At 44.9% G+C, this 27,014-nt stretch overlaps 1 protein-coding gene across 10 annotated transcripts in view; it reads left to right on the top strand.

The window, feature by feature from the left end:
• The window catches only part of Alg14 (ALG14, UDP-N-acetylglucosaminyltransferase subunit), a 75,023-nt gene extending 58,917 nt beyond the window's left edge, over window positions 1-16,106 (top strand). For 3 of the 10 annotated variants that reach the window (XR_015666326.1, XR_015666333.1, XR_015666327.1), the window contains 3 exons: window positions 356-485; window positions 881-1,005; window positions 15,128-16,106. Coding sequence is in view for 3 of the 10 variants with exons in the window: in NM_001014176.2 (NP_001014198.1) it covers window positions 15,128-15,358 (231 nt within the window). In the remaining 7 variants the exon portion in view is untranslated. 10 annotated transcript variants of the gene reach the window in all.
• The last annotated feature ends 10,908 nt before the right edge of the window (window positions 16,107-27,014 follow it).

Consider the following 27,014-nt stretch of genomic DNA (forward strand, 5'->3'; position numbering starts at 1 on the left):
AAGAGTTTCTGCATTCGACTGACCTTTGTGTGCTGCATAGGCCTGGCCTGTGGACTTCAGGAATCCTCTCAGCTCCGCCTCCCATTCCCAGTGTTAAATTACCTACCTCCTGAAGATACAAACTCAGGTCCTCATGTTTGTGAGGCAAGCACTTCCACTGAGCCAACTCCCGAGCCCCCATTTCAGCCTTTAAAGAGTGTCCAGAATGGACATAGGTGTTTACCTAACGGCTTGTTATGGAAGCTTCGGTTCATGTCTGGGAAGGTGCTCGCCGTACAAAGCCTTTGCTTCTGCCGAGGTATTGTGATTTTAAACTGGCCAGCATCTGCACAGTGAGTGAGCATTTTCTCTGCAGGTCCCCTTGAAATATCTGCGGTCTGCTCCGTGCAGAGAAGCATGTGCTATGGACTGAATACGCACCAATGGGCAGAGTTCCCCGGAGGCTGATTTATTGTCCCAGGCTCGAGGGCCAAGGAAAGTACCAGGTACTATGATGATACTGTACACATTTTAATTCACGTGGTCCCCACAACAATTCTGTGAGGTAGTCACCTGCCATTCTTACCCCATTGGGTAAATAAGGAAGCTGGGGCATAGAAAGAAGTTGAACTTAGCCCGGAGTTTGACAGCTAGGTAGCAGAGACAAGACAGAAACTCAGGTAGCTCAAGGCTGCAGCCTTCAGATCCTGATCATTCAGCCCTGCTCACCCTCTCCTCCTGCACAAATTCCACAAGAAACCACAACTGAAAGCGAAGGGCTGGTAGCAGGTAGAGTTGCCACACAGACGCTAGCACCCTGGCTTATAGTTAATGTTGAATTTAAAGTCCGTGTCTGTTGAGCTCACGGTGCCTTGCTTCTGTCCCCTCTCGTGCCGTCCAGTCCCGCTGCCATCACTTCCTGCACCCAGAGGGAGCCTGCTTCTGTTTCCAGACCCAGCTCTGTTTCAAAACTTCACTCCATGGTGGCTGCCAGGAAAGGCTGAATGGGGTTGGACAGCCATGGAGGTAGGAACCATGAACAACAATGGGCAAGCGGATTGAAGGCTGCATGGCACTAACTCTCCCTGGAAACGCTCTGCCACTCAGGAAGTGTGATTTAATCCTGGTTAAGATCGTTCCATTTTATACCCTAAGGGACTGTCTAAATCTCATAGAAGACTTTTAAGTCTTACCCTGAGAAATCCTACCAGTAAGCAGCTAAGTGAACATTGTCGGCCCTCTTAGAGGAACCACACAAACGTAGGGGTTCTTGTGTATTATTATTGTCTCTACCCCCGTTTTCCCTCACAAGCTGCTTAAAGAGAACCTGAGAAGCCACTGCTGAGCGGAAGATGCCTGGACTGTGGCCCAGTGGTGCCTTTGCTGGCCTGGAGGGAGGAGGGAGACTAATTCAATCAACAAAGGCCCCGTAGAGCTGGAAAGAACAGCGTACACCACAGGACCTGTCCTCCAAGCTCTCAGACCCATCTTTTGGTAGCCATGAGGCAGCTGCAAGCAGAGAAACTGCAGAACAGAGTGTACGTGTGGGACTTGCCGCAGCAAAGAGCGGGTTAGGCTTCATCCAGTTAATCTGCACTGTGCCCCGGAGGGAGAGGGCTGCTTGACATGCTCTTCCACTGGTCAGCAGAGACAGGTGAAGTGACAGCTTCACGTCACACAGCCACACAGGCGGGAAGTAAACAGTTGACTCTGAAGTGTCCTCACCTCTTTCCTCCCTAGCATATCAACTGGGAGCTCCATATATGAATTAGGAACCCTAGAGAGTTCTCACAGTGGCTGGGAATCTCCTTTTAAAGAAACCTTGGCATTTGGTCAGGCAAGTGCTTTGCCAAATTACTTGTTGGATTCATTTAAACCTGCTGCCCATGCCCATAAAGTCTGCTCTGACAGGGCCTCACTCTGTGCCGAGAGATTGAACGGCCCACCTCAGAGAGGCCCTCGCCATTGTGTCCCCAAAGTCCAAGGCTGTGATGCCAAGCGTGGGCCACAAACCCCCTCCCACATGCTCTTAGACGGGACGGGCTAAGACACCAGGAACTACAGTGAGTAGTTGAATGGCTGAGAAGAACGGGACACCCCGTCTTTTTAATGAAAGTCATCTTTACATCCTGTCTGTCCGTGTTCTCTGAAAGTCATCACCTTTCCAAAAGCATTGTGAGTAATTATGGAGCAAGCTCTGAGGTCTTCGGATAAGTGTCCCCTCCAGGAGTCCTTGCTTTGTAAGAGGCAGCTGAATCTACCTGTTATGGAAAAAGGTTTCTGGCTGAACTGTCTCAGTTGTTGAATATGCAGGGTGTTCAGCTAAGCTGTCTGCCTCCATGGTGGGGCCCTCTGTACCCAACTGTGGTGGTTGGAATGATTGGTGTCCCCCATAGTCTCCAACTCGGAATGAATGCTTGGTTCCTAGTAGGTGTCACTGTGGAAGGCTTAGGATGTGTGGCTTTTCTAGAGGGCGTATGTCCTTGGGGACAGGTTCTGAGGCCTTCTGTGCTTAGCTACTTGAGTTAGTGCTCCCTGCTTCGTGTTTGTGGTCCGAGATGTAAGTTCTCAGCTGTCCCTACTGCCACGTCTGCCTCCTGCTGCCATGACTCCCTGCCATGAGGGATCTCTGCCCCTGGGGAAACCCTTTCGTCTGAAGTTGCCTTGATCATGGTGTCCTATCACAGCAATAGAAAAGTGAACTAATTGACCACCGTGCCTTCTCTTGCTACTCTCCCTTTAGCACACACAGACCCACTTATAAGAGTGAATGTAGCCTTCAGTGCCTCTTCCAAGATAGTAGAAATTTCCAAGTGCTGATTTATGCCAAATCAGCTGGCTGAAAGTATATATTCCTGGCCTTAGACTTAAAGATTCTGATCTAGAGAGACTTCACATTTAAATAAGAATCCCTGGATGAATATGGTTTGGAGGCTTCAGAACCACTAGAAATGTTTTCCTTTCCTTTTTTGGGGGGTGGGGGGGGTGTTGTTTGGTTGATTGGTTGGTTTTTTGTTTGTTTGTTTGTTTGTTTTGTTTTTAATTTTCAAGGCAGGATTTCTCCATGTAGCCTTGGCTGTCCTGGAACTTGCTCTGTAGACCAGGCTGGCCTCTAACTAGCGATCCACCTACTTCTGCCCCCCGAGTGCTAGGAGTAAAGGTGTATGCTACCACAGCCTAGCTAGAATTGCTTTTCTGCTTAGTGGTGCCGGGGGCGGGGGGGGGGGTTGTCTCTGAGTAGTGATCAACTATTCGAACCCCTCAGATCCTAGTGTGCGCCTACTTTAAATCATTAGTGCAGCCGGGCAAACTTAGCATTGTCAGATGAGCTTGAAGTCTGTAGCAACCTCAGAGAAACTGCTAAGTTACTGACAGCATCCATGTTCCATGGCTCGGATGCTGGGAATCACATGGGCAAAAGAAAAAGAGTTTTGAGACCCCAAACACACAGAGGGTGATTAAAGTGTGTTCTTTAGAAGATGGTAGCAATTCCTTCAAGGTGTGACTTTGATCCAAGTACTGTGTTGTTGAGTCAACTAGAGCACAGCTGCTTGATACAGGTTAGTTGGTCGAATTCCTCTTTGTCTGTACCTTGCCCTCCAGCACACTCTCACTCTCTCTCTTTCTCTCTCTCTCTCTCTCTCTCTCTCTCTCTCTCTTTCTCTCTCTTTCTCTCTCTCTCTCTCATGTCAGTGTTCTTATGTATCCTTTTGTCTTAGAATTAAGAAATCTAACCTCCCTCTTTTGTATCTATCCAGTACAGAATTAGCTCTCTCTGTCTCTGTCTCTGTGTCTGTGTCTGTGTCTGTCTCTCTCTCTCTCTCTCTCTCTCTCTCTCTCTCTCTCTCTCTCTCTCTCATCAGTGTTCTTATGTATCCTTTTGTCTTAGAATTAAGAAATCTAATATCCCTCTATTGTATCTATCCAGTACAGAATTAGCTTGCACATAGATTATTTAAGGAAAACTGCAGCTGATTTTTATTCCACCAAGATAGAAATGTAATACACAGGAATGTTTTAAAATGGGGAACCGTCATGGGGAAGACATCATTGACCTGCATATGAGAGGGCCTCAACAGAAGCCAGGAGTTGCCTAATTACTTTGAACTCAAGCCAGTTCTTCTTGTTTCGAAGGTATTCTGTTTTCATTTGTGAAATGTTACCTACTGCATTGTTTGCTGTGCAGAAAGGTGTTACTGCTTGTTGTGGTTGATCTTCACTGTCCGCTGACCTTGATTGGGAAAGGCCTGGGAGTGTGGGTGCAAACCTCTGTACTCGGTTCTGAGAGTGTCTGCAGAGACAGTGAAGACTGAAGAGGCTGATCTAGTGACTGGGTTACTACCTCACTAGGTAATCATGTGGTGGCTTTATTGGGAGTGAATACAAAGCAGGAGGTAGGGCCATCATCAAAGGAAGTGGGTCACTGAGGAGTGCCCTGTAAGGCCTTGCGTGCCCCAGCCCCTCACTCAGCTCCCTCTTCTGTGCCAGTAGAAAGTGCTGTGCTCTGGCACATGATCCCTGCCATGAGTGAGTGGACCCTTTGGAACCACGAGGAAAACAAACCCTTCCTCCTTTCAGTCGTTTCTCACAACTACAAAAGTAGCCAACCGACCAGTCAGTCTAACTGCAGTAGCATCTCTGGGCCACCATGGATCTCTGTTCAAGTGCTAATCCTTTCACAGCAGTTGCCAGACTTCCATCTTCAATAGCCGTTCACTGATACCCCACCCTGGCACTGCTTCCAGCTACTGTGGGATTTGGTTAACAGGCCTAAGGTGGACCAACGTGAGGGGAGATGAACCCAGACTTTGCACTCGTGTCTTGGGTGGGAGTCTCAGCCCATTCATGGATGAGCTGTGTGATTAGTGCGCTTGTCCATGAATTTCTCTGTCCTTTCTGCTTTTTATCTAAAACATGAAAATACCTCACAGAGCATTGTAAGATGCAAATGAAGTTCAGGGCCCTCTCCCACGCAAAGTTTCACTTTTTGAAATTTCAATACTCATGATAAGCTACAGTCTGAAAATATTAAATTTAAAATTCTAAAAGTACAAAATATATAAGGTTTAAATTGTTCACCATCTTGAGTAGGGTGAGAAGTTTTGGCCTTCTCGCCCCCGTCCCTCCCAGGATGTGACTCTTTCCCTTGTCCAGCGTGCATACCCATTCTGTGGATGCTACCTACATTAGCCACGTACAAGCCTTCTTTGTTATTAGATTGACAGTCACAGGATCGCTGTGCTTATGTTTCATTAACCCTTATTTTGTTCAAGAATGACCTTAAAGCTCAAAGGTTGGGATGTTGACAATTTGGGTATGTCAAAGAAAATCCATAAAGTGCTTCCTGTAAGTGAAATGGTAAAGGTTCTTGATTTAAAGAAAGAGAAGAAATCATATCCTTAAGTTGCCAGGGTCTGCAGTGTAGTTTTATAGTCATTCTATATATTATAAGTTGTTGGCAATCCCATATTCTGTCTATAATTTAGCTTTCCCATGGACGGCATAGGGAAGCATCGTCTCTGTAGAACGGTTTGGTGCACTCACGGCATGAAGCGTCCGCTAAGCATAGATCATATCCCACAGGGAAAGAGGTACTAGTATTGTGTAGGCTGTATGAGTATTAAAATGCCCAGCAAAGAGTGGATTATATGACCCCCCCTCCAGCCCTGGCAGGCTGGCATCAGAAAGCCCCACCTAATACAGTGTGAGGAAGGCGTAAGGACAAAGGCTGGATCTACCGCCTTTATAGAACACGTTGAAAACGTTTCAATGGATTAAAAATACAATGAAAACTAAAAAGGCCAAGAAGGCAGGAGCATTTGCCTTTGGTGTGTTCGCACAGAGAACAGAAAACTACAAGACTCTCCTTCCTTAACTGAGAGCAGAAGCTGTACTTCACTGGATGATGAAGCCACCCTGTCCCTTTGTTCCTTCTGAGTCTTTATTTTATTCTAGTCCTTGGCTTATTCAAGCAATTGCAAGAAATTAAACTGGAACAGTGTGGGCACCAATGACCTCTCAGCTCCTTTATCTACTTTATACTCACAGGTGGAGAAAACAGCCTCCAACAGTCCAAATGTCCAAGCCTTGGGTCTGGTGATGTTATCATCATGCTCGGGTCTCTCCAGGCACATATATGTACCTTGTTACTTCTTGTCTACCTGCTGGAATGTAACCTTTGTGAGAACAGGACTCTTGTTCACTAATGCATGCAACCTGAGTGCCAGAGCAAAACCGCCACATTCCCTTTGCTTAATAAACTATTTCTTTTTTTTTTTCTTTTTTTTCAGAGCTGGGGACCGAACCCAGGGCCTTGCGCTTGCTAGGCAAGCGCTTCTACCACTGAGCTAAATCCCCAACCTCTAATAAACTATTTCTTGAATGGGTGAAACTGTAAATGGGGAAACTGAGACAAGGAATGGGTAAGACATTATCCCAAGTCACATCTCCATTCAGTAGCCAATCCAGGCCAGCATGATGGCCAAGCCCGAGCTCAGAAGCACCATCTTATTTCACGTCTTTTTGAAACAATTAGATATATGATACTTTTACTCATTTACATAGTATAATCTTATAACTTGATATACAATGTATAAGGACCAAGTATTATAATTTCCATATGCTAGAAAATGATAACCCAAGCCCTCCTGTAGTTATTTTTAAATAGAGAATTGCTGTCTCCTATACTCATCTTTTCATGCTGTCTTACATCAGAACTAACCTTCCCCGTAAAACCATGTTTTGTGATGTGTTACCCACTCTGCTCCTTCTCTCTCCCTGCCCTCCAGTGACCTTAGTTCTACTGCACTCTGTGTAATCGACTTTCTTAGCTTTCACACATGACTGAGAATAAGCAGTATCTGTCATTCTGTACCTGGTTTATTTTATTTAACATCCTCCAGTTCCATCCATGTTACCACAAATTAGAGGATTTCCTCCTTTTTATGGCTGTCACTCAGCCCCGTAATGGACTGTGGATACACAGTGAGTAGGGAGTTCTGTCTGAGCAGGCTCAGTGATTAGTTATCAGTTTGGGAGCCTAACAACTGGACAAGATCGCACAGGCCTGAGAGAGTTTCCAGTAAGTCGGTTAAGTTGTGAACAGTGATTTGAATTGCCAACTAGGACATGCAAGTAACTCGCTGAGGAGCCCGAACCTTTTAAACATTGGTACAGCAGCTTAGGTAAAGTCTGTGACGTGCTTACCTTTCAACGCAGTTTAAAAGGATATGGACGTCATATCTGGGTAAAGAGAAATACAAAAGTGACTGAGAGGCAGCAGACGTAGAGCATGAGGTTGGCTCTAACTGAAAACCACAGATTCCTTTCCCTTCAGTCAGTTCAACTCCATCTCTAAAGTCAGTACAGTAGAAATCAGCAAGTATGAAGTACACAGTGAAAATGAAGGCAGTTGGCCAGGCCGTAGTGGAACACAGACACACAGTGAGCTTAGTTGTGCACGGCAATGTTGGCTGCAGACCTGGAAGAGACCCTGCGGGTTACAAACTGATTCAAGTGTTTAGGATTTATTTGGTTATTTCACATTGGTCCTGATATTTAGATGTTCCTGTTACCACTCAGACAGCTAAACGTAAAAGAGAAGAAATACAAGGTTCCATGACATGAGCCAAGTGCATGCGTCATCCCATCTGCTACACATCCTCTCCTGCCTGCTGTCCACACGACTGCACACTGACTGACGGCCCTTCCCAGGCTTCCTCCCAGCCTTGCTGGCCACATGTCGTCCATCCTCCCAACAGTGCTACCTTTTGTCCTCCCTGAGGATCTCAGATGCATCTGTTTCAGCTTTCTCGGGTGTCTGTGTGACTGCTTTTACCCTCCTCAGAAGGCCTTTTTCTGATTTTCTCTGTACACCTGGGACACTTGCCACACCCCCTTTTTCAGTGGAGTCTCTATTTCTGCCTTCTCCTTCCTGGGCAATGGGCCAGTGCTTGGGCCCTGCCTGAGGAAGCCCAGCTACCACAATGTGTTGTGGTGCTTTGACTCTGCATTCGCTGCTCTTACAGTCTTTGTTCCCTCAGACTAGTTAGCATCCTCCATAGCAAGCCACCCTCTATTCTGGCTGACTGCATAAAAAGAACTGAGGGAAATGCTACCGAGAACTCTGAAACTGTGGGGATGTAATGAAGTAGCCACAAAAACAGAGGGATGACATAGGAGCCGAGCAGTGGAGCCAGGCCCCAAACCCCATGGGTACAGGGCTGCTTACTGGGGACACTTGCTGCCACTGCTGCTGGACAGGAGATGCTGTGGCTGGGACAGTGGGTGCTGACCTCTGACAGCAGCACCTTTGCGGCAGATTCTTCTCCAGCCACTGGCCCCTAATCAGATGGAGACAGACATCTGACCAAGTTACTAGTCCATCTACCCACTGCAAAAGGGGCCTAGAAAGGGCTATCCTGTGCTATGAAAAATGGAGTTGGCCTGCTACCAGAATCAGATTTTAGAATCGAGATACAACTTTGTTTATTGAAACAGGGTCTCATTATGTAGTCCTGGCTGTCCCTGAAACTTGCTATGTAGACCAGGCTGCCCTCGAGCTCACAGAGATATGATGTGCTTGCCTCTGCCTCCCGAGAGCTGTGATTAAAGGCATGCAGCATCTGGCCCCTCCAGCTATTGTTAACGTGGTGACCAGCTTCACTTCCTGTGTCTCCTCATCTCAGAATCCACATGAGCATGCCTGCGCCTGCCACCTCCCTGTCCATCTTTCTGCAGAGTGTAACAGAATTTGATGGAACCTGTGACCTCCAATAGCCCCCTGCCTGAGACAGCTCAGTTTTGACAGAGGGCGCCAGTTCTCTGATTTATCCCTGATCCTGAGAGCACAACAGAACCATCCCTACAGCTGTGTCCCCAAGGTTCCTAGGCTCCTGATGTCTTTCTAGCTTCCTCCTCCACCAGCAAGGGACTTCAGAAAGTGACTTTCAGGCTCTGCCTCTCTGCCCCATCACCAAACAATGAAGCCTTGTGGTCTTCTGGTCTTACCTTCACATGCCCTGGGCTGGATCCACCTAAACCACACATCTGACCGATGACCAACATGGCACCCCAAAGGTCTCAACTCTGGCTCCAATGTTGGGAGGGGATTCCTGCTGGTCTGGGGTTAAGTTCAAACTAATAAAGTCAAGCATGTCTTTTTATACATGCAGGTGTTATGTTCCAGCCAGTAGGACTTGACCTGTGTACAGAAAACAGCAAACCTTGATGGCTGTTCTGGGTCCTTGGTGCTTCTACTCATGATTCTGCCTTTATGGCAGGCTGGCCCCTTTCTGTTTCTTAGACGTTACCTTTGGTGTGCGGTTCTCACACTTCTGACTTTCACAATGTATTCACCCCTCAAATACACATTGAACACCTAATGGTTGGCACTGCCAGTAGTCAGGGGCTAGATAGAAAGTGAGTAAAAATAAAGGACTATGATGATTAGGGTGCTTTTTATTGCCAGTGACAGAAATGTTGTTTAAAACTGACTGAAGCAAAGATAGAACGTATCCCCTCACATGCCTGGCAGGTCTAGGGAAAGATCTGGATCCCTTCAGACACAGCTGGATTCATAGATCTTAAACCCTGTCTTCAAAGGAAACCTGACTTGTCTTCATCTCTCAACTCTGCTTGCCTTTGCAGTGGCTTTATTCTCAAGTTCCCCACATGGCAGCAAGCCAGATGTCAAGAGTCCCAGGTCCACACCCATCTGGCTTCCAGACAGTAGACAAAGCACTGCTCTAACCAGGCATGAAGGGACTTACCTATAATATCAGCACAGAGAAGGAGTAAGCCATGAGTTTGAGGCTACACTAGGCTATATAGGTTCTAGGCCAGCCAGGACTATATAGCAACACCCTGTCTGAGAAAGGGGGGAGGGGACAGGGAAGGGGAGGAGAGGAGAGGAGAGATGAGAAAAGAGAAGAGAGGAGAGGAGAGGGGAGAAGAGAAGAGAGGGGAGGGGAGGGGAGAGGGGAGGGGAGGGGAGAGGAGAGGAGAGGAGAGGAGAGGAGAGGAGAGGAGAGGAGAGCAAAGGAGAGGAGAGGAGAGGAGAGGACACATTCAGTCAGGAGGCCATCAGATGCTCCAGTCTTGTGACTTCTACCAGAGGCATTTGGTAGAAGAATTCGGTGCTCTGGTCAGACTGGATTCAGATGTCCATTCCTTATAGCTGGGTAAGACATTTCAAGCACTTGACCTGGGAGCAAAGGATAGACTAGAGAGTAATGTTACAGAGCGGAGAGAGTGAGGAGGCTGCGTCTGGCTCCCGCTCTCACAGCCATTGCAGTACATTGAGCTCCATAGAGACAGCGCCGGGGCAAGTGAGAGCCGGACGGGCACTGGGCGACTCTGTGCCTCGCTGAGGAAAATCAACTAAACATGGGCAAAGGAGATCCTAAGAAGCCGAGAGGCAAAATGACCTCATATGCATTCTTTGTGCAAACCTGCCGGGAGGAGCACAAGAAGCACCCAGATGCTTCTGTCAACTTCTCAGAGTTCTCCAAGAAGTGCTCAGAGAGGTGGAAGACCATGTCTGCTAAACAAAAGGGGAAATTTGAAGATATGGCAAAGGCTGACAAGGCTCGTTATGAAAGAGAAATAAATCCTACATCCCCAAAAGGGGAGACTAAAAGAAGTTCAAGGACCCCAGTTCCCCCAGAGGCCTCCTTCAGTCTCTTCTCGTTCTGTTCTGAGTATCACCCAAAATCAAAGGCGAGCATCCTGGCTTATCCATTGGTTATGTTGCAAAGAAACTAGGAGAGATGTGGAACAACATTGACACGGACACAAGCAGCCCTATGAAAAGAAGGCCGCCAAGCTGAAGGAGAAGTATGAGAAGGATATTGCTGCCTACAGAGCTAAAGGAAAACCTGATGCAGTGAAAAAGGGGGTGGTCAAGGCTGAAAAGAGCAAGAAAAAGAAGGAAGAGGAAGATGATGAGGAGGATGAAGAGGAAGATGAAGAAGATGATGATGAATAAGTTGGTTCTAGCGCAGTTTTTTTTTTCTTGTCTATAAAGCATTTAACCCCCCTGTACACAACTCACTCCTTTTAAAGAAAAAAATTAAAATGTAAGGCTGTGTAAAATTTGTTTTTAAACTGTACAGTCTTTTTTTGTATAGTTAACACACTACTGAGTGTGTCTTAGCTAGCCCTGTCCTGGTGGTATCTTCAATAGCCACTAACCTTGCCTGGTACAGTCTGGGGGTTGTAAATTGGCATGGAAATTAAAGCAGGTTCTTGTTGGCGCAAGCACAAATTAGTTATATATGGGGACACTAGTTTGGTTTTTGGTTTCTTTCTTTTTTTGTTTTTGTTTTTTTTCTTTTGGTTTTCTTTTTTTTTTTTTTTCCATATTCAGGTGTCTCTGATGCAGCTTATACGAAGGTAACTGTTGTTCTGTTAACTGAATACCACTCTGTAATTGGGAAAAAATGGCGGCTGTTTTGTTGACATTCTGAATGCTTCTAAGTAAATACAATTTTTTTTATAATAAAAAAAAAAAAGGATAGATTAGCTCTCCTGAGAAAATGTAAACAGATGTCAGATGCTGGCCAACTTAAAATGAACTCAATGGTAGGTTTTTTAATAGTCTTTTTGCTTTGTTTGACTTTTTATTTTGTTTTCTTTTTTTTATTTTGTCTTATCTTTTGCCCGTTTGTTTTGATTTTTATTTTTTTATAGGGAGTTTTTGTTTCTTGCTTCTGTTTTTGTTTTTTAGGAAGAGAGAAAGAACAGAGTTGAGTAGGGAGAGAGATGGAGAGTGTCTGGGAGGACTTCTGGGAAGGGACAGACAGAATCAGAATATATTTTGTGAAAGAGAAAAACCTGTGGTGACAGCCGTGATGTTAGTCAGCCACATGCCTGTAAGTGTCTGGTTAGGTGTGCACAGTCAAGTCCACCACACGGGAGCAGAGAAAAGTCGCTCTCTTTCCTTACCCCTTGCTCCCACCTCCTCTTTTCCTTGTAGGCAGCTTTGCTCTGTTGCAGACTGTAGATTGCCTTTGAAGTAAGCCAAGAGTCAGCGGCCAGGGCAGGGATGGGAGGGCACTGAGAACTAGCATTGTCAGCCATTACAGTAAAATTGTTTAACACAAAGCTTCTCAGTGACTTTTTTTTCAGTGCTTGGAGTAAGTCTCTCTGGTATGCTTTTAGAATAATAAAATCATAATCCACATTTTAAAAGAATTCTAGGCCACTTCTAGAATTAAAGTCTGTGATTAATTAAAAATGGTTTTCCTTGGGATTATTGTTTTCTCCAATTACTGTTTACCTCTCGTACCCCAGGCTAGAGGGACTTGGACAACCCAAGTCAAAAACTTCTCCCTGGTTAGATCGTGCTCCCCTCTGACTTGCTTATGATTTTGTGGGTTTGCTGTACTTGTGCCTTCTAGAGTAAGGTGCCTTCAAGGGTGGAGATACAGAACTTCGAGAAGCAAACCAAATAGCTTTGAGTTCACTCTCACCAGACTGGGTGAGAGCACCCAGTCTGTGGCAGAGATTCTCTTACCAGCACCCAGTCCTTTACGTGCAGACGCTGCTTGTGTAGAGAGAGAGTCAGCCAGACGTTGAGGTGAACACGTGTGGCTATGTAAGTCATTTCTAAAAAGAACATATGAAACATGTTCTGCGTTCCTGAAGTCCCAGCAAGCTGTAACTTTAGTTTTGTTCTATACCATTTTGAGGACGATTGAGAAACTAATACAGGAGTTGTTACCAGGACCAATGTGGCAGTGCTTGAGGTCCCTCTTGGTTGCCTTGACTACAGGAGTCTTGTAGACAGAGGGCAAGGAATCAGCTGACCATCCTGTGATGTACAAGGATGGCCCTACAGCCTTGGGGGTGGGAAGGGGGGCACTTTAAAACCAGGAAAGGAATCAAAGTGAGTTTGTAGGTGTTGTTGTAAAAATATAAAAATAAAAATAGTATTGGTGTCTTTTACCCTGCTAGGTCCGGCACCTCAGTGCCCCAAGATACCTGCTAGATATCTTGGTGGAAACACATCCCAGCCGCACACTTTCCTACACTCAAACCCTCACATAAAAGAACACGCAACACAATAATCTTTGACCCAATTGGTATGATATAATTGCCTACTTAAACATACAAAGCCCAGTACCATCCATCCCTTAGGAACATTGATAACAACCTGTAAATACACAGAGCAGAATCTTAACATCACCTGCCATGGCTTCTCCCCTCTCCTCCGACCTGTCTCCCCTAGTCTCCTCCTCTTCCTTCAAACTTCTCTCCCGCCCATCTTTCCTTCTCCTCCAATGACAGGCCTCCTTCTATCCTGTACCTGCCTCACCTGTGACATCATCCTACATGTAGGTATCAAACAACCATAGAGGCAAACTGAAGTTTTGAGATTGATTCCCCCATTTTTCAGTTAAGAGGATAACTAAATAAAAAATATAGCCTGAAGCCATATAAGCTCGCTACCACCAATCAAGCAGATTGCCTTCTTATCACTGCAGGTAATAATTAAAGTATTCTACATGTCGTGTTTGGTATGGTCTACAGCCATGGTGAGTGGCTAAGAAATAGTGTGGGTGAGATCTACTGCTGTAGCCCAGTCTCTGGTCTGTCTGTAGCCTGTGGACCACTTCCACCAATCTTAGTCCCATGTCTACACCCTGCTGCTTTGAGGGTCTGTCAATCTAATGGAGATGAAAGGCTGGATCTTGGCTCCACTTAATCACTGCTGACCAGGGAGATAACTTTCTCCATGAAAGACAGAAGATCAATCCCACCTGAGACTAAGCAGAGGTCGAGGAGTGGTGTTTAGGCACTCATACTCACAGGAAGGATGGAGCTTAGCACAAGGACTTTTATCAAATTCTTGCGAACCTTGCCATGTTTGCCCATACCCAGGCTGCTCGTCCGTGTGAGAATCCCTATTGCACATAACACAGGACACTCAACCCTGTGTCTGAAGACTCATCCTTCGGGAAGAGTCTCTGATGTTTTGTGGATATGGTTTTGGAAGAATCACGTGACATTGATGCTAGTAGGCATGTGTAGACAAGCAAAAGCCTCCTGTTTGGTAGCTGTGGAGTACAATGATTTATTGGGTTTTACTAAATCAGTCATTATGAGCATATGACAAAGATTTTGTATTAAATACTTCTTCTCAAGCAATAATAAATTATCTTACTAATAAGTCTATGGAGTAAGATTCCTGTCATTTCTTCAAAGACCAATAAACATTTTTGCAGTTGTTCTGTGATTGGAACTGTTATTTCTCTTGGTTGATTAGTCAGCCAATTTATTTTAAATTGATGGCTTTCTGTTGATAATAGCAGAATTCCAGAAATACTAAAGCCCTTCTATGTTATAGGCACAGGTTCAGTTCTGTTGAGTAAAACAAACAAAAACAAAAACGACAAGAAGTCTTCATTTAGGTGGCAGCCTTCCTTCCAAATGTCCTGTTTGTTGGGTCAGAGCCCCAAAAGATACTGCATCGTAGTCATTGGAAGCATTTTCTTCCACATTAAGAACATACGTAGAAGAAAGGAAACTGAATGGATCATAGTTTGTTTTGTTTTCTGCTTTTCTCTGTACTGTGGGACACTGAAGGTTCACGCGGCTCAGAGAAAGGTAAAATACTCCACACAGCGAGTGCTAAGTAAATCACCAACCACTGTGGTAGAAGTTTGCCACAGAGTCTGTAGCCCTGCATGGGTGGGTAGAGAGCCGGTTGACCAAAATGGCGAGCCCCAGAGTCGGTGAACGTGCCGGTCTCAAAAAATAAAGTGGAGAACAGTACAAGGAGACTCCTGGTGTCAACCTCTGACCTCTAGCCTCTACATGTACACACATCAGGGAGCATACCCTGACAGAGAGGGAGAGGCAGAGACAGAGAGAGGGATGGAGAAAAGGGGGAGGGAGAGAAGAGCAGAGGGATGAAGTTAAGTGATTCACCCCAAGTCACACAGCTGGCAAGCAAGAGAGCCAAGACTTCAAAGCCCCACATGACCTCTGAGAACATTGCCTTCAGTGCACACTGTCATATCCTTGTTTTTAGAAGAAAGACGTAACTGGATTAATAAATCTCTAAGATTAGGGTGTTGAATTCAAAATGGTCGACTGAAGACAGTTTTCTGTATTTTGATGTGGCCTTTTTTTTTTTTTTAAGGTGCTGTGTAATGGACCAGGAACATGTGTTCCTATCTGTGTGTCTGCCCTGCTCCTTGGGATCCTCGGGATAAAGAAAGTGATCATTGTCTACGTTGAGAGCATCTGCCGAGTGGAGACTTTGTCCCTGTCTGGGAAGATTCTGTGGCACCTCTCTGATTACTTCATTGTTCAGTGGCCTACTCTTAAGGAGAAGTACCCCAAGTCTGTGTACCTGGGGCGAATTGTTTGACAAATGGCAACCCTAAGTCTTGAGAGTGTCGCAATTACCGATAATATCTACTAATCTATGCCCAAAGAATTATCAATGGTAAAGAATTTAAAATGTACAAATGACTCAATGAAGAAAGACAAACTTGAGCATATAACGCGCACCAAATAGCTATGTGGTATCTGCACAAGTGTTTAGCACTACTCGAAGGTTCTCTCTGGACTCTTACAGCCATGGGTTTTCTTTCCCTTGGCCTAAATATAGAGTGTGTATGTTTAGTAACACTTCCTTTAAATAAAACAAAAGTGTTCTACATTATAAAAAGAAAAGAACAGGATAAGGCAGGTTGGGGGTAGCTGTCGTCATCCTTTCCCACTCTCAGGAGGCGAGGGAGGAGGATCAGGAGTTCTTGGTGTGAGGAACTGGGGACAGGAAAGTGAGGAAAGGGGGAGCTAAAGAACAAGGCATCCCTCGGGTCCTGTTCCGATGCCAGGCTTTCATCCTTCTGGGGAAGCATCTCAGAGAGCCATCTCGGCATACAGGAAGCAGTTTGTTAAACTGGTTTCATGAGCATTTATACTCCACAGACTTCCAGATCTCTTGACTGTAAGCCAGTGACTTTCTTTATTCTTCAGTCTGCTTCATGTGTTGTTGGCCTGGATCCAGACTGTATTTTAAAATATGTTTGGTTAAAATATAATAGCAGCGTCTTCATAATAAAAGCATGATTCTATCGGTCAGGAATCTAAATTTTCAAACATGAAGAAAACATTAATTTTTTTCCAATGGCTGTAATTGTCTCTAGCTTTTTGAGATGGTTGTGCGTGCCTCGTGAAGGGTACATTCATAAACATTTATACAGTGCTTGCTGTATGCCAGGTATTTAAGCACTCTTCAGTTAACACCTAATTCAATCTGGAAGGACTCAATGACATAGAGACTCTTTACTGTCCCTGTTTTATAGATCACATGACTAGGAAATGACAAAGCCAGACACGAGCCTACGTAGACCCGCTTGAGAGTGGGTCCACTTGCCTAAGTTTGTGGACTATGACATACTTGTGAGGGTCCCCACACTTTGCTTTCAATCTTTGATTTTTTTTTTTTTTTTTTTTTTTTTGTCTTTTGTTGTTGTTGTTGCTGCTGCTGCTGCTGCTGCTGCTGCCACCATTTTCTGGTGCTAGAGATTAAGCCACGTGTCTCCTATCATGTTAGAAAAATACTTGGCCTCTCAGCTCCACCTCTAGCATCTTACTGATTTTAAATGGGAACTCACACTGTAGCCTCACAAATTATGTAGCTGCTGCGACTTGAGACTGTCCCTGACAGAATCATGTCTATGACAGAAGTTCCTCAATGGCCAGAAATGTTTGTCTCCTGCCTGTAAGCACTGCCCCCATAGCAGAGCCACAGAAAATGCAAAGACATTCACATTTAGTACTTAAATTTATGGTTTTTTATTTTAAATATTCTGCTGTATCAGTATGATATAGATGTAGTCAAGAAATGAGGAATGGGCCAGCAGATATGGGCTGAGCAGGAAAGGTGACTGTCACCGACCCTACCGCAGAAGTTTAATCCCCAGGACGGTAAATAAAGAGAGAAGTGACTTTGTGAGTTGTCCCTGACCTCCATACACTTGCAGTCCACATACAAGCAAGCAAGCAAGCAAGTGGCAACCTCTCCCCAAAAGAAATGGAAATGAATTAATAAAGATAAGGGTTTATTAAAGAGAGGCATGACCATCTAGATGATATGAAGTTGATGTGCTGTAAGGCTGACCAGGCCTGCTGGTGAAAGCCTATAGCTGAAGCTATTCAGGAAGCTGAGGCAGGAGGATGACAAGTTCCATGTCTGCCTGGAATATAGAGTAATTCAAGGATAGCCCAGGTAATCTAGCAAATTCCTCTTTCAAAATAAAGATGTTTCTTCATGATAGAATACTAGGCGTGGGTGAGTCCCTAAATTCAACCCCCAGTACCGAAACAATAAGGCTCCCTCCCTGAATTGACCAGTTCATCTGTTACTAGTATCTTTTCTTTGGAACTAGAGACAAGTAACCCTAGACTATGCATAAACTTACTGTCTATCTTTGGGGCTGTCTTAGACTTTTATGGCTATGAACAGACACCATGACCAATGCAAGTTTTATAAAGGACAACATTTAATTGGGGCTGGCTTATAGGTTCAGAGGTTCAATCCATTATCATCAAGGCAGGAACATGGCAGCATCCAGGCAGGCATGGTGCAGGAGGAGCTGAGAGTTCTACATCTTCATCTGAAGGCTGCTAGCAGAATACTGGCATCCAGGCAGCTATGGTGAGGCTCTTAAAGCCAATGCCCACAGTGACACACCTACTCCAACAAGGCCACTCCTCCAAATAGTGCCACTCCCTGGGCCAAGCATATTTAAACCATGACAGTAGCCTTGGGACAACCAACCAGTGGCTTACTTGCTTTGATGTTAGTCCTTGAATGTCAGGCATTAGCAGGCAACACTGCCCTCTTGACCTGGAATATCAAACAACAGATTACTGTAGCTTAACCAGGGTCAGAGATGAAACTAATTTCTTTACTAGAGAGAAAAAAAAAATGTTCTTAGGTAACAGCAGTGTGTGCCTTTGGTTCATATTAGAATCCTTCTCTCTATACACTTTGTTCCTAAGTGGCCTTGGGTAAAGTGGCTGCATTCAGACCCATTGGTGCCTATCAGGACTATACAGTAGCTTCCCTCAGCCCACAGATACTCCAATTGCAAAGGGTCTCAAACCAGGGAGAAGTATACTAATGGTGTCCTGCCCCCCCCCCCCGGCAATATATATCCCAAATGCTTGTAATGCTGACATAGTGACTAGCCGTCGGGGGAAAAGTCTGTGTAGTGTATCACTAAAAGCTGGAAAATATTTCCCAGATTCAGTCTGCTGTGCACACTCAGAGCCAGAGTGAGACCCTTGTTATCGTGTCTTCCTGCTTGTTCTAGATTATTCGGTAAACGCGTACATGCCCTGCTGTATGTACTCTTACAGAACCAGATGCACTGGCATAGGTGGCAGCTTTGACGTTATATGAGGCACCGTTTCCTTGCTGTGCCTTTTTATACCGTTGAGGAGGAATGTTCTAGTTTCAACTTGAAATGAAGATCAATAGGTAGCTTGTTCTTTTGTGTTTCTCTTGGAACACTCCAGAATGAACCTTTTTAGTCTAAGACCCCATTTATGCCAAATGAACTGAACCAGCCTTCAGACGGGAGGCAGGGAAACCACACATCCTGCCCACACCTACTTCCCTGGAGATTTTTATCTACCATTCAACTATCCTGAAAGGTCTCAGCAGCCTTCCAGGTCAGGTTTGTTTCAAAAAGGATGTCCAGAAATCATGGCAGGAAGCTTACACCGTGAACGGAGGGCACTGTGTTCCATGTCGACAACAAGAACATTGTTGGACTTTAAATTGGATACCAAGAGGTCCTTGGTACAAAGGACCAAGCTTTTGTTTACAAAAGCAACTTAAACATAAGACTTTCCCTTCTGACACAGAAACTTAATTAGGAAACCTGTCCCCTTACTGTATGTACTGTGTCTTAGGCTGAGTCAGTACATTCTGTTTTTATAAAGCCCCATCTGCTAAAAGGAGGGATGGGGGTAATCCCCATGCTGGTAAGTGCAGATGGATACCAGAAGTTGACAGGGTTTCTTCCGCAGTCTTTTGAAACAGGTCTATCTTGAAGCTCTCCCACTCAGCAAGGCCTGTGAACCCCTGGCCTCCTCTCTCTGCATCTGGCACTGGGATACAGGCCCATACCACTATGCCAGACCTTTTTTTTTTTGAATCTGGAAATTTTATTTATTTTATTGGCTATTTTTTATTTACATTTCAAATGTTATTCCCTTTCCCGGTTTCCCGGTCATAAACTCTGTATCCCATCCCCCTCCCCTTCTTCTGTGAGGGTGTTCCCCTCCCCAACAACCCCCTTTCCCACCCTTCCCCCCACATTCCCCTGCACTGGGGGGCCTAGCCTTGGCAGGACCAAGGGCTTTTCCTCCCATTGGTGCCCAACAAGGCCATCTTCTGCTACATATGCAGCTGGAGCCATGGGTCTGTCCATGTGTACTCTTTGGATGGTGGTTTAGTCCCTGGGAGCTCTGGTTGGTTGGTATTGTTGTTCTTATGGGGTTGCAAGCCCCTTCAGCTCCTTCAATCCTTTCTCTAATTCCTCCAACAGGGATCCCGTTCTCAGTTTAATGGTTGGCTGCAAGCACACACCTCTGTATTTGTCAGGCTCTGGCTGAGCGCCTCAGGAGATGGCTATATCAGGCTCCTGTCAGCATGCACTTCTTGGCTTCATCAGTATTATCTAGTTTTGGTGGCTGTGTATAAATGGGCTAAATTCCCAAGTGGGGCAGGCTCTGAATGGCCATTCCTTAGGTCTCTGCTCTAAACTTTGTCTCCATATCCCCTCCTATGAATATTTTTGTTCCCCCTTTTAAGGAGGACTGAAGCATCCACACTTTGGTCATCCTTATTCTAGAGCTTCATGTGGTCTGTGGATTTTATCTTATCAGTGAGTGCATACTATGTGTGTTTTTTTGTGATTGGGTTACCTCACTCAGGATGATATTTTCTAGTTCCATCCATTTGCCTACGAATTTCATAAAGTCATTGTTTTTGATAGCTGAGTAGTACTCCATTGTGTAGATGTACCACATTTTCTGTATCCATTCCTCTGTTGAAGGACATCTGGGTTCTTTCCAGATTCTGGCAATTATAAATAATAAGCCAGACTTTATATGCACTTGAGGGGATCTGAATTCAGGTTCCCAATCTTGCATGCAGACACTCCCCACTGAACCAGCTCCCCAGCCCCAACCAAAAGGGGTTGGCATTGAAGTGCTATGCACCTTTACTCACAGATGGGAACATCTCTTAAGTGTTAAGGATCATGTCATAGTGGTGGGGCAATTGTCTGGCGTATTTAAAGCCTGACTTCAACCATAACATGAAAGGGAAGAAAGAAAGAAATTAGTATTGCCAGGACTTCCCCTTATCCCTTCCTCTTCTTTCTTTGGCATGACCTTTACTGTTTCTTATTTGCTGAATTTGTCTTTTGATTCTGCCATTGACCTACCTACCGTATGTCTACCCGTTCCTTTTCAGTCCTGTGGGGTCTACATACACACACACACACACACACACACACACACACACACACACACACACACACCTGGGCACTGGGTAAATGCTCTGCCATGGAGCTATCTCCCAGTCCTCCATGGCCACAATTTAAATGCATCTCAACATAAATTCCTGATTTGATTGACATATTTTATTAAAGGAATTAAAGCACAGAGAGGCTAATAAATTCCTAAATATTACACAGCCACAGTTTGTGACTATGACCCCAGAACTTAGGATCTGAAACAGCAAGGATAACCTAGGCTACATATTTTACCTCAAAAATACCAAACGAAACATTATATAAACTAGAAAGTAACAGAGCATGGATGGATTTGACCCAAGTTTCTTTAGCATCTGACACCTTTTTGCTTTTTTTTAAACCTCTTCAGTACTGAGGTTTGAATCTAGAGCTTTATGGCTACGCTCCCAGGCTTACCTTAACACAGTACTGTTAAGGAGATAAGCAGGGTGCTATTAAGGAATGGATTGGGTCCTCACTTCTCTGAAAAAGATTATCAGAGAGAACTTCAAAATAGACATTTTAGCTGAGACTTGAAAGGCCATGTTAAAATATCTGTATTAGTCAGTGTTCTCCAGAGTCATAGAACATATAGAATGAAGAGAGAGAGGGGGGGGGGGGGAGGAGAGGAGAGAGAATGAATTTATTGGAATGACTTATAGGCTGCAGTCCAACTAATCAAACAACGGCTAGCTGTGAATAGTAAGCCTAAGAATCTAACAGTTGCTCAGTCCCACTGACTGGATGTCTCAGCTGGTCTTCTGTATATGATAAAATCCCAAAGAAGCAGGCTCCAATGCCAATGAAGGAATGGGTGTGTTAGCAAGGTGAGGATAGGCAGGCAAAGAAAACCCCAAAGCTTCCTTCTTCCATTGTCCTTATATAGGCTCCCAGCAGAAGGTGCGGCCTAGATTAAAGGTGTGTCTTCTCACCTCAAGATCTGGACTAAAGGCATGTGCCATCCCAAGATCCAGGTCACAGGTGTGTCCTCCATTTCTGGATTGTAGTTCATTTCAGATGTAGTCATGTTGACAACCAGGAATGGCCTCCACACTGCTCTTTTAAAATTTCACCTTCATAGTCTTCCTTGTCTCCTAGACCCCAGTTTGAGAGCTTTGTGACACAGCCATCTGCTCAGAAACATCTGTGGAAGGATCAAATGAATAACTTCATTCATAGGGTTTTTTTTTTGGCGGGGGGGTTGTTTTTGGTTTTGCTTTGTTGCTTTTTTTGTTTTTTTGTTTTTTGCTTCAGAGACAATATAACATCCTAATTTGGTCTCCTTGTTCTGCCTTTGGCAATGCTTACACCATGGTCTGAACAAAATATTGACATTGCTTAAACATATAAGTTTGTATACATACAGACTTGGTCCAGGCTGGCTCTGGTGACAGTTCATTCTGGAGCTTTGTGGTCTCATTCATGACACCTTTAGCATCGTCAAAGTCCCTGGTGAGATTCTACTGGTGAGCTTCATTTGTTGGTATTTACCGTCCAACAATGTGTTCAATTAACAGCCATGATGTTATCATGTATGATGGGAGCTGGAAACTCCTATGTAATAATAAGAATGTGGGATGAGGGCATGTAACATGGCAGGCCTTCTGTGAAGATGATTTTGATCTCATGGGTCCCTGAGATCACAACCCCAAGGGTCTCTGAGGGCTCAGCCTGAGAACGGCTGCTCTAAATGATGTCACAGCAATACCTTCTCTGGTAGCCTTTAGTCAGCTGCTGATTTGTGGATTCATTTATTTCTACCTAGCAACTTGCTGCAAAATTAGTGGCCTGAGAAACATATTTGGAGGTCTGTCAGTTATTCTTCTATTGCTGTGACCAAACACCATGACTGAGGAAAATTATAAAAGAAAGTGTTTAATTGGGCTTGCACTTTCAGAGGCCTAAAGTCCACGGTGGCAAAGCAGTGGCATGTGGCAAGAAAAACTGAGAGCTCACATCTTGGTCCACAAGAAGCAGGCAGAGAAAGAACACTTGTTCTAGTCTTTTAAAACCTCAAAGCCTGCCCCAGTGACACACCTCCTACAACAAAGCCACACCTCCTAATCCTTTCCAAACAGTTCCACCAGTGGGTACCAAGTATTCGAATACGTGAGCCTATTGGGGCATCACTCAACCCACCACAGGAGCTCACTGGCTTAATGCTTGGATTAGGTAATTGTCTGCTCAGAGTCTTACAAGGGTGAGCTCAAAGTGACAGCTAACCCCGGCTCCTTCTTTAAGTCGTGCAGGAAATTGCTGGCAGAATTTAGTCCTTGTAGTCGTAGGACTTCCATTAACTGCTTCTCCCCATCCCCACCATTCTCTTTTAATTTGCTTTGAAAAAAAATTGTTTTTAATCTTCTCAAGTCAAATGTGGTAGCCCTTGCCCATGGTTCCAGCACCTGTGAGCCTCCGAAGACAGGAAACGAAGGAAGAAGTTTTCAGAATGAAGGCTGTACTTGGACAAGGATCTAATCCTAGAGGAGATGACAATCCCAGACCTCAGATATAGCTTCTTAGAAAAAAAGGGTGCCTGAATTGTCCGCAGCAGAAGATCACCAACGACAAGGAGAGCGGGGACTCTCACTGCAGCCAGCCAGGCCAGGTCCTCAGACCCAGTTCATCTATACCATCATTACCATCCCATCATCTTTGCCTATTTTGGTTTGAATGAGATGTCCCTTGTAAGTTTGGAGCATGTGACTGTTTGATCCACAGTTGGTGGCTGTTCGAGGAGGATTAGGAGGTGTGCCCTTGCTGGAGGAACTATGTCACAGCGGATGGGCTTGGAGGTTACAAATGACCCATGCTATTTTCAGTTGCTCTGTTTCCTGCTTGTGCTTTGAGATGTGAGCTCTCAGCTGCTGCTCCAGCTGCTGTGTTCTGCAGGCTGCCGGCCTTCCCTGCTGTGACGGTGATAGGCACTTAGTTCTTATGGGACCAGACACCCAAAATAATCCCTTTCTTTTTGCCTTGGTTGTGTCTTATCATAGTCCTAGAAAAGCATCCAATACACAAACTCCGACCTCAGGAGCCAAGTTCTTTTTCCTTTCTAGGATTTATTTCTTCTTGTTGCTTAGGTGAACACTTTACCCATCTTGCCAGCCCTACTTTTAGAACGTAAAATTGTTCAATGATTTATTTATTTTTAAAATTGGGTGTGTGTGAATGTTTTACCTGTATGAGTATGTGTGCACACATATGTGTCTGGTACACTCAAAAGAGGACATGGAATCTCCCGGAGCTGGAATAATGGGCCGCAGTGGGTGCTGGGTCCTCTGCAAGGGCAGCGAGCACTTGCAACTGCAGCCGTCTCCCCCTGCTTTTAGACCTTTGATTGTGGAAACATAGAATGAACGTGGAAGAAATGATGCCAGATTCTTTTTCTGTAGCAATTCCCCCACATGCTTACGTACATACTGCCTGCCCCATTGCTACGGGATGAAGCATGGCTACTACCTTTTCATCTGCATGTTCTTTCCCTCCCTGCTCTGGTGACAGACCTGGGGTTCAGAAGTTTTATCATTTCCCCCATAGATACTTGGGTTTCAGTAAGCTCTTGAGGAGAGCATTTTAGGCTTGCTCTCTCTCTCAATCTGTCTGGCTTCTATAGACTCAGCCTGTGTGCTTGTGGACTGGTGGTAGACTGTGGCTCAGGCCCTTCCACATGATCTTAGGCCCGGATGATTCAGGAAAGATCAGTTTGAGAACTGAGCCTTTTTAAATCTGCCTACTAGGTTGGGACTGGATAAGGAACCATTTAGGCTTTTGATTCATCAATATCGCTGGGTACTCTGTATTTCCACAAGACAGCCTTGTTTCCCTTTCCTTCTCTTTGAAGTACGAAGCCCCTCCCCACCTCTTTTTGAGAAGAGACAAGAGCCTGCAGTTCCAGACTCTTCTATCCCTCCTGCTGTTGTTTGGCTTTTCTTCCCTTTCATTCTAGTCAGTGTTTGAGCTTGTGTCTTCTAAGGGTCTGCAGCCACATGGGGCCCAAAATGGGACATTCCCCCTCCACCACCAATGCTGCGGAAGGTGACCATGCTTCAGTCACGGCAGCCAGGCTGAAACGTTTTTAAAGTTCTTTTTATAAAGTCATTAAACATGAAATCAATATTTTAAAAGACTAAGGGGAAGGCGGGGTGTTGAGCGTTCCAAGTGAGACAGAAAGCTGATTTCATACTTCCCTGCCAAAAACATTGTTCTTGCTCTCAGGCAAATGGCTTGGGTGTTAATTAAGGCTTCACACTTCCTGGCTATCTCCTTTTTCACATTCTTGCTGCTAATCGTCATGTTAAGAGACACATGACTTCTGTTTCAAAGGCTCAAGTTTATTAGAGTGGAAACAAAAATCTCAGCTCTACAGGAAAGGAAAAGAGATTAGGATTCAAGTCCAGCCATTTGCTTATTCATCTGCATATGGTTAAAAGATTTCCAAGCACCCATTGGTTTCTCTTTCATTGTGACATGAGGCCAATCCGAGGAGGGGAAAAGAAAAATCCTGTCTCTATCCTGGTGTAGGAATACATCTTCCATTTGCCTTGGGGGCAAGAGATTGCTTCCTCTTTTAATAGTAAGCCAAAGTAACCAAACTTGGGAGAAACTGACTTCTTCTGAAAGATAGTTTTCCAGTTAACTTTTGCTTTTATTTGCAGTGCCAGGCCTGAAACCACGGGCTTGCACACACCAGGCTTAGATCTACCTCCAGTCCTAGTTTCCTGTCGCTCTGCATGAATTTACAAATTAATGGTGGGAAACAAGTATCATTTAATGAAGCCCACAGAGTGTGGAGCAGCACTTCACAGGATAGAGAAGGGAAGGCTGCTTCTGCTTCATGGTGTCTGAGCTTCCGTGGGGGGCAGCGGGGAGACACTGAAAGGGTTAGGAGTGACTCAAGAGGCTCAGCTAGAAGATCCAAGGCCTGGAGCGCTATGACTCAAGTGTGCACTAAGATCTGTCAACACAGTGTCTATGCACAGCCTGCCCATCCATGAGCTTTGAATTCCTCTGCAGTGTGGCTGGGTTCATTCTTCCAGAGAGCAAGCATGTCAGGAGTTTGAGTCCAAATGTTGTGTTATAAGTAGCTAAGGACCTCAGATTCCGGAAAAGACAGTTCAGACACAAGAAAGAGGGTGAGGTGTAAAAAAAAAAAAAAAAAAAAAAAAAAACAATTTGAAAACTATAAAGCCAGACATTGTGCAGGCCTTTAACCCCAGCCCTTGAGAGGCAGAGGCATGCGATCTCTTTGAGTTTGAGGCCAGCTTCTTTGTTCTACATAGTGAGTTCCGGGACAGCCAGGCCGACTTACTGACCCTCTCTCGAAAAGAAAGTACACTTCAGTCACACTGGCACAGGGGAGCAGGAGAGGCCATGCTGGTATGATTAAAATAAGACCACTTTATCCAGCTGCAGGAACAAGTTATTCCTTGCTGGCCATAGTGGTTTTCACTGAGATATAATTCACATACCATAAAGTCCACCCACGCACAGTTCAGTGGGTTTTAGTACATTCACAGTTGTATGACCATGACTACTCATTCCAGACACATGTAACTCATATGTGTTAGGAGTTACTCTCCATATTACCTCCCACTGTCCCTGGATGCTACTGACCCAGTTTCTGTCTATGGATCGGTCATTTATAAGAAGGATTTATTTGCCTGGTATTTATTTGTCTTTTGAAACTAGCTTCTTTAACTTAGCATAGTATTTTCAAGTTTCACTAATATCATACTCTGTGTGTGTGTGTGTGTGTGTGTGTGTGTGTGTGTGTGTGTGTGTGTGTGTGTGTTGTGCAGGGTATGTACACAATCACGAGTACATGTGCATATACACATTGAAGTACAATGTCCTTCTCGGTCACCCTCCACCTCATTTTTTTTTGAGACAGGTTTTTTTTTTATAATATTTATTTATTTATTTGTCTATCTATCTAATATATATATACTATAGCTGTCTTCAGAGGGCATCAGATCACATTACAGGTGATTGGGAGCTACCATGTGGTTGTTGGGATCTGAACTCAGGACCCCTGGAAGAGCAGTTGGTGCTCTTAACCGCTGAGCCATCTCTCCAGCCCCAGCTCTTTTGTTGGTTGTTTGTTGGTTGGTTGTTTGCACTGAATCTGAGCTCACGGGTTGAGTTAGACTGGCGGGCCAGCAAGTCTGGAGGATCAACATCTCTCCGCTGCCCCTACCCTGAACTGCACGTTCTACAGGAACATGCTGACACCCTGACTCATCACAATGGGTGCTGGGAGGCTGGTCTCCAGCCCTCATGCGGATGACAAGCATGACTGAGCCATCTCCCTAGCCCCTATTTCACTCCCTTTATTGATTGAATAACATTCCGTTGTATGTCTCTACCTGGGACATTTCCATTTCGTTTATGCATTTAATCGTTGATAGACATTTGGGTAATTTCTGGCTTGGGGCTGTTATATGTAATGATATGAATTTTTTTTTTCATGAAATACATTTGCAG

The sequence above is a fragment of the Rattus norvegicus genome, chromosome 2 (assembly GCF_021556685.1).
Source record: "Rattus norvegicus strain SHRSP/BbbUtx chromosome 2, alternate assembly SHRSP_T2T, whole genome shotgun sequence".
Classification (NCBI taxonomy): domain Eukaryota; kingdom Metazoa; phylum Chordata; class Mammalia; order Rodentia; family Muridae; genus Rattus; species Rattus norvegicus.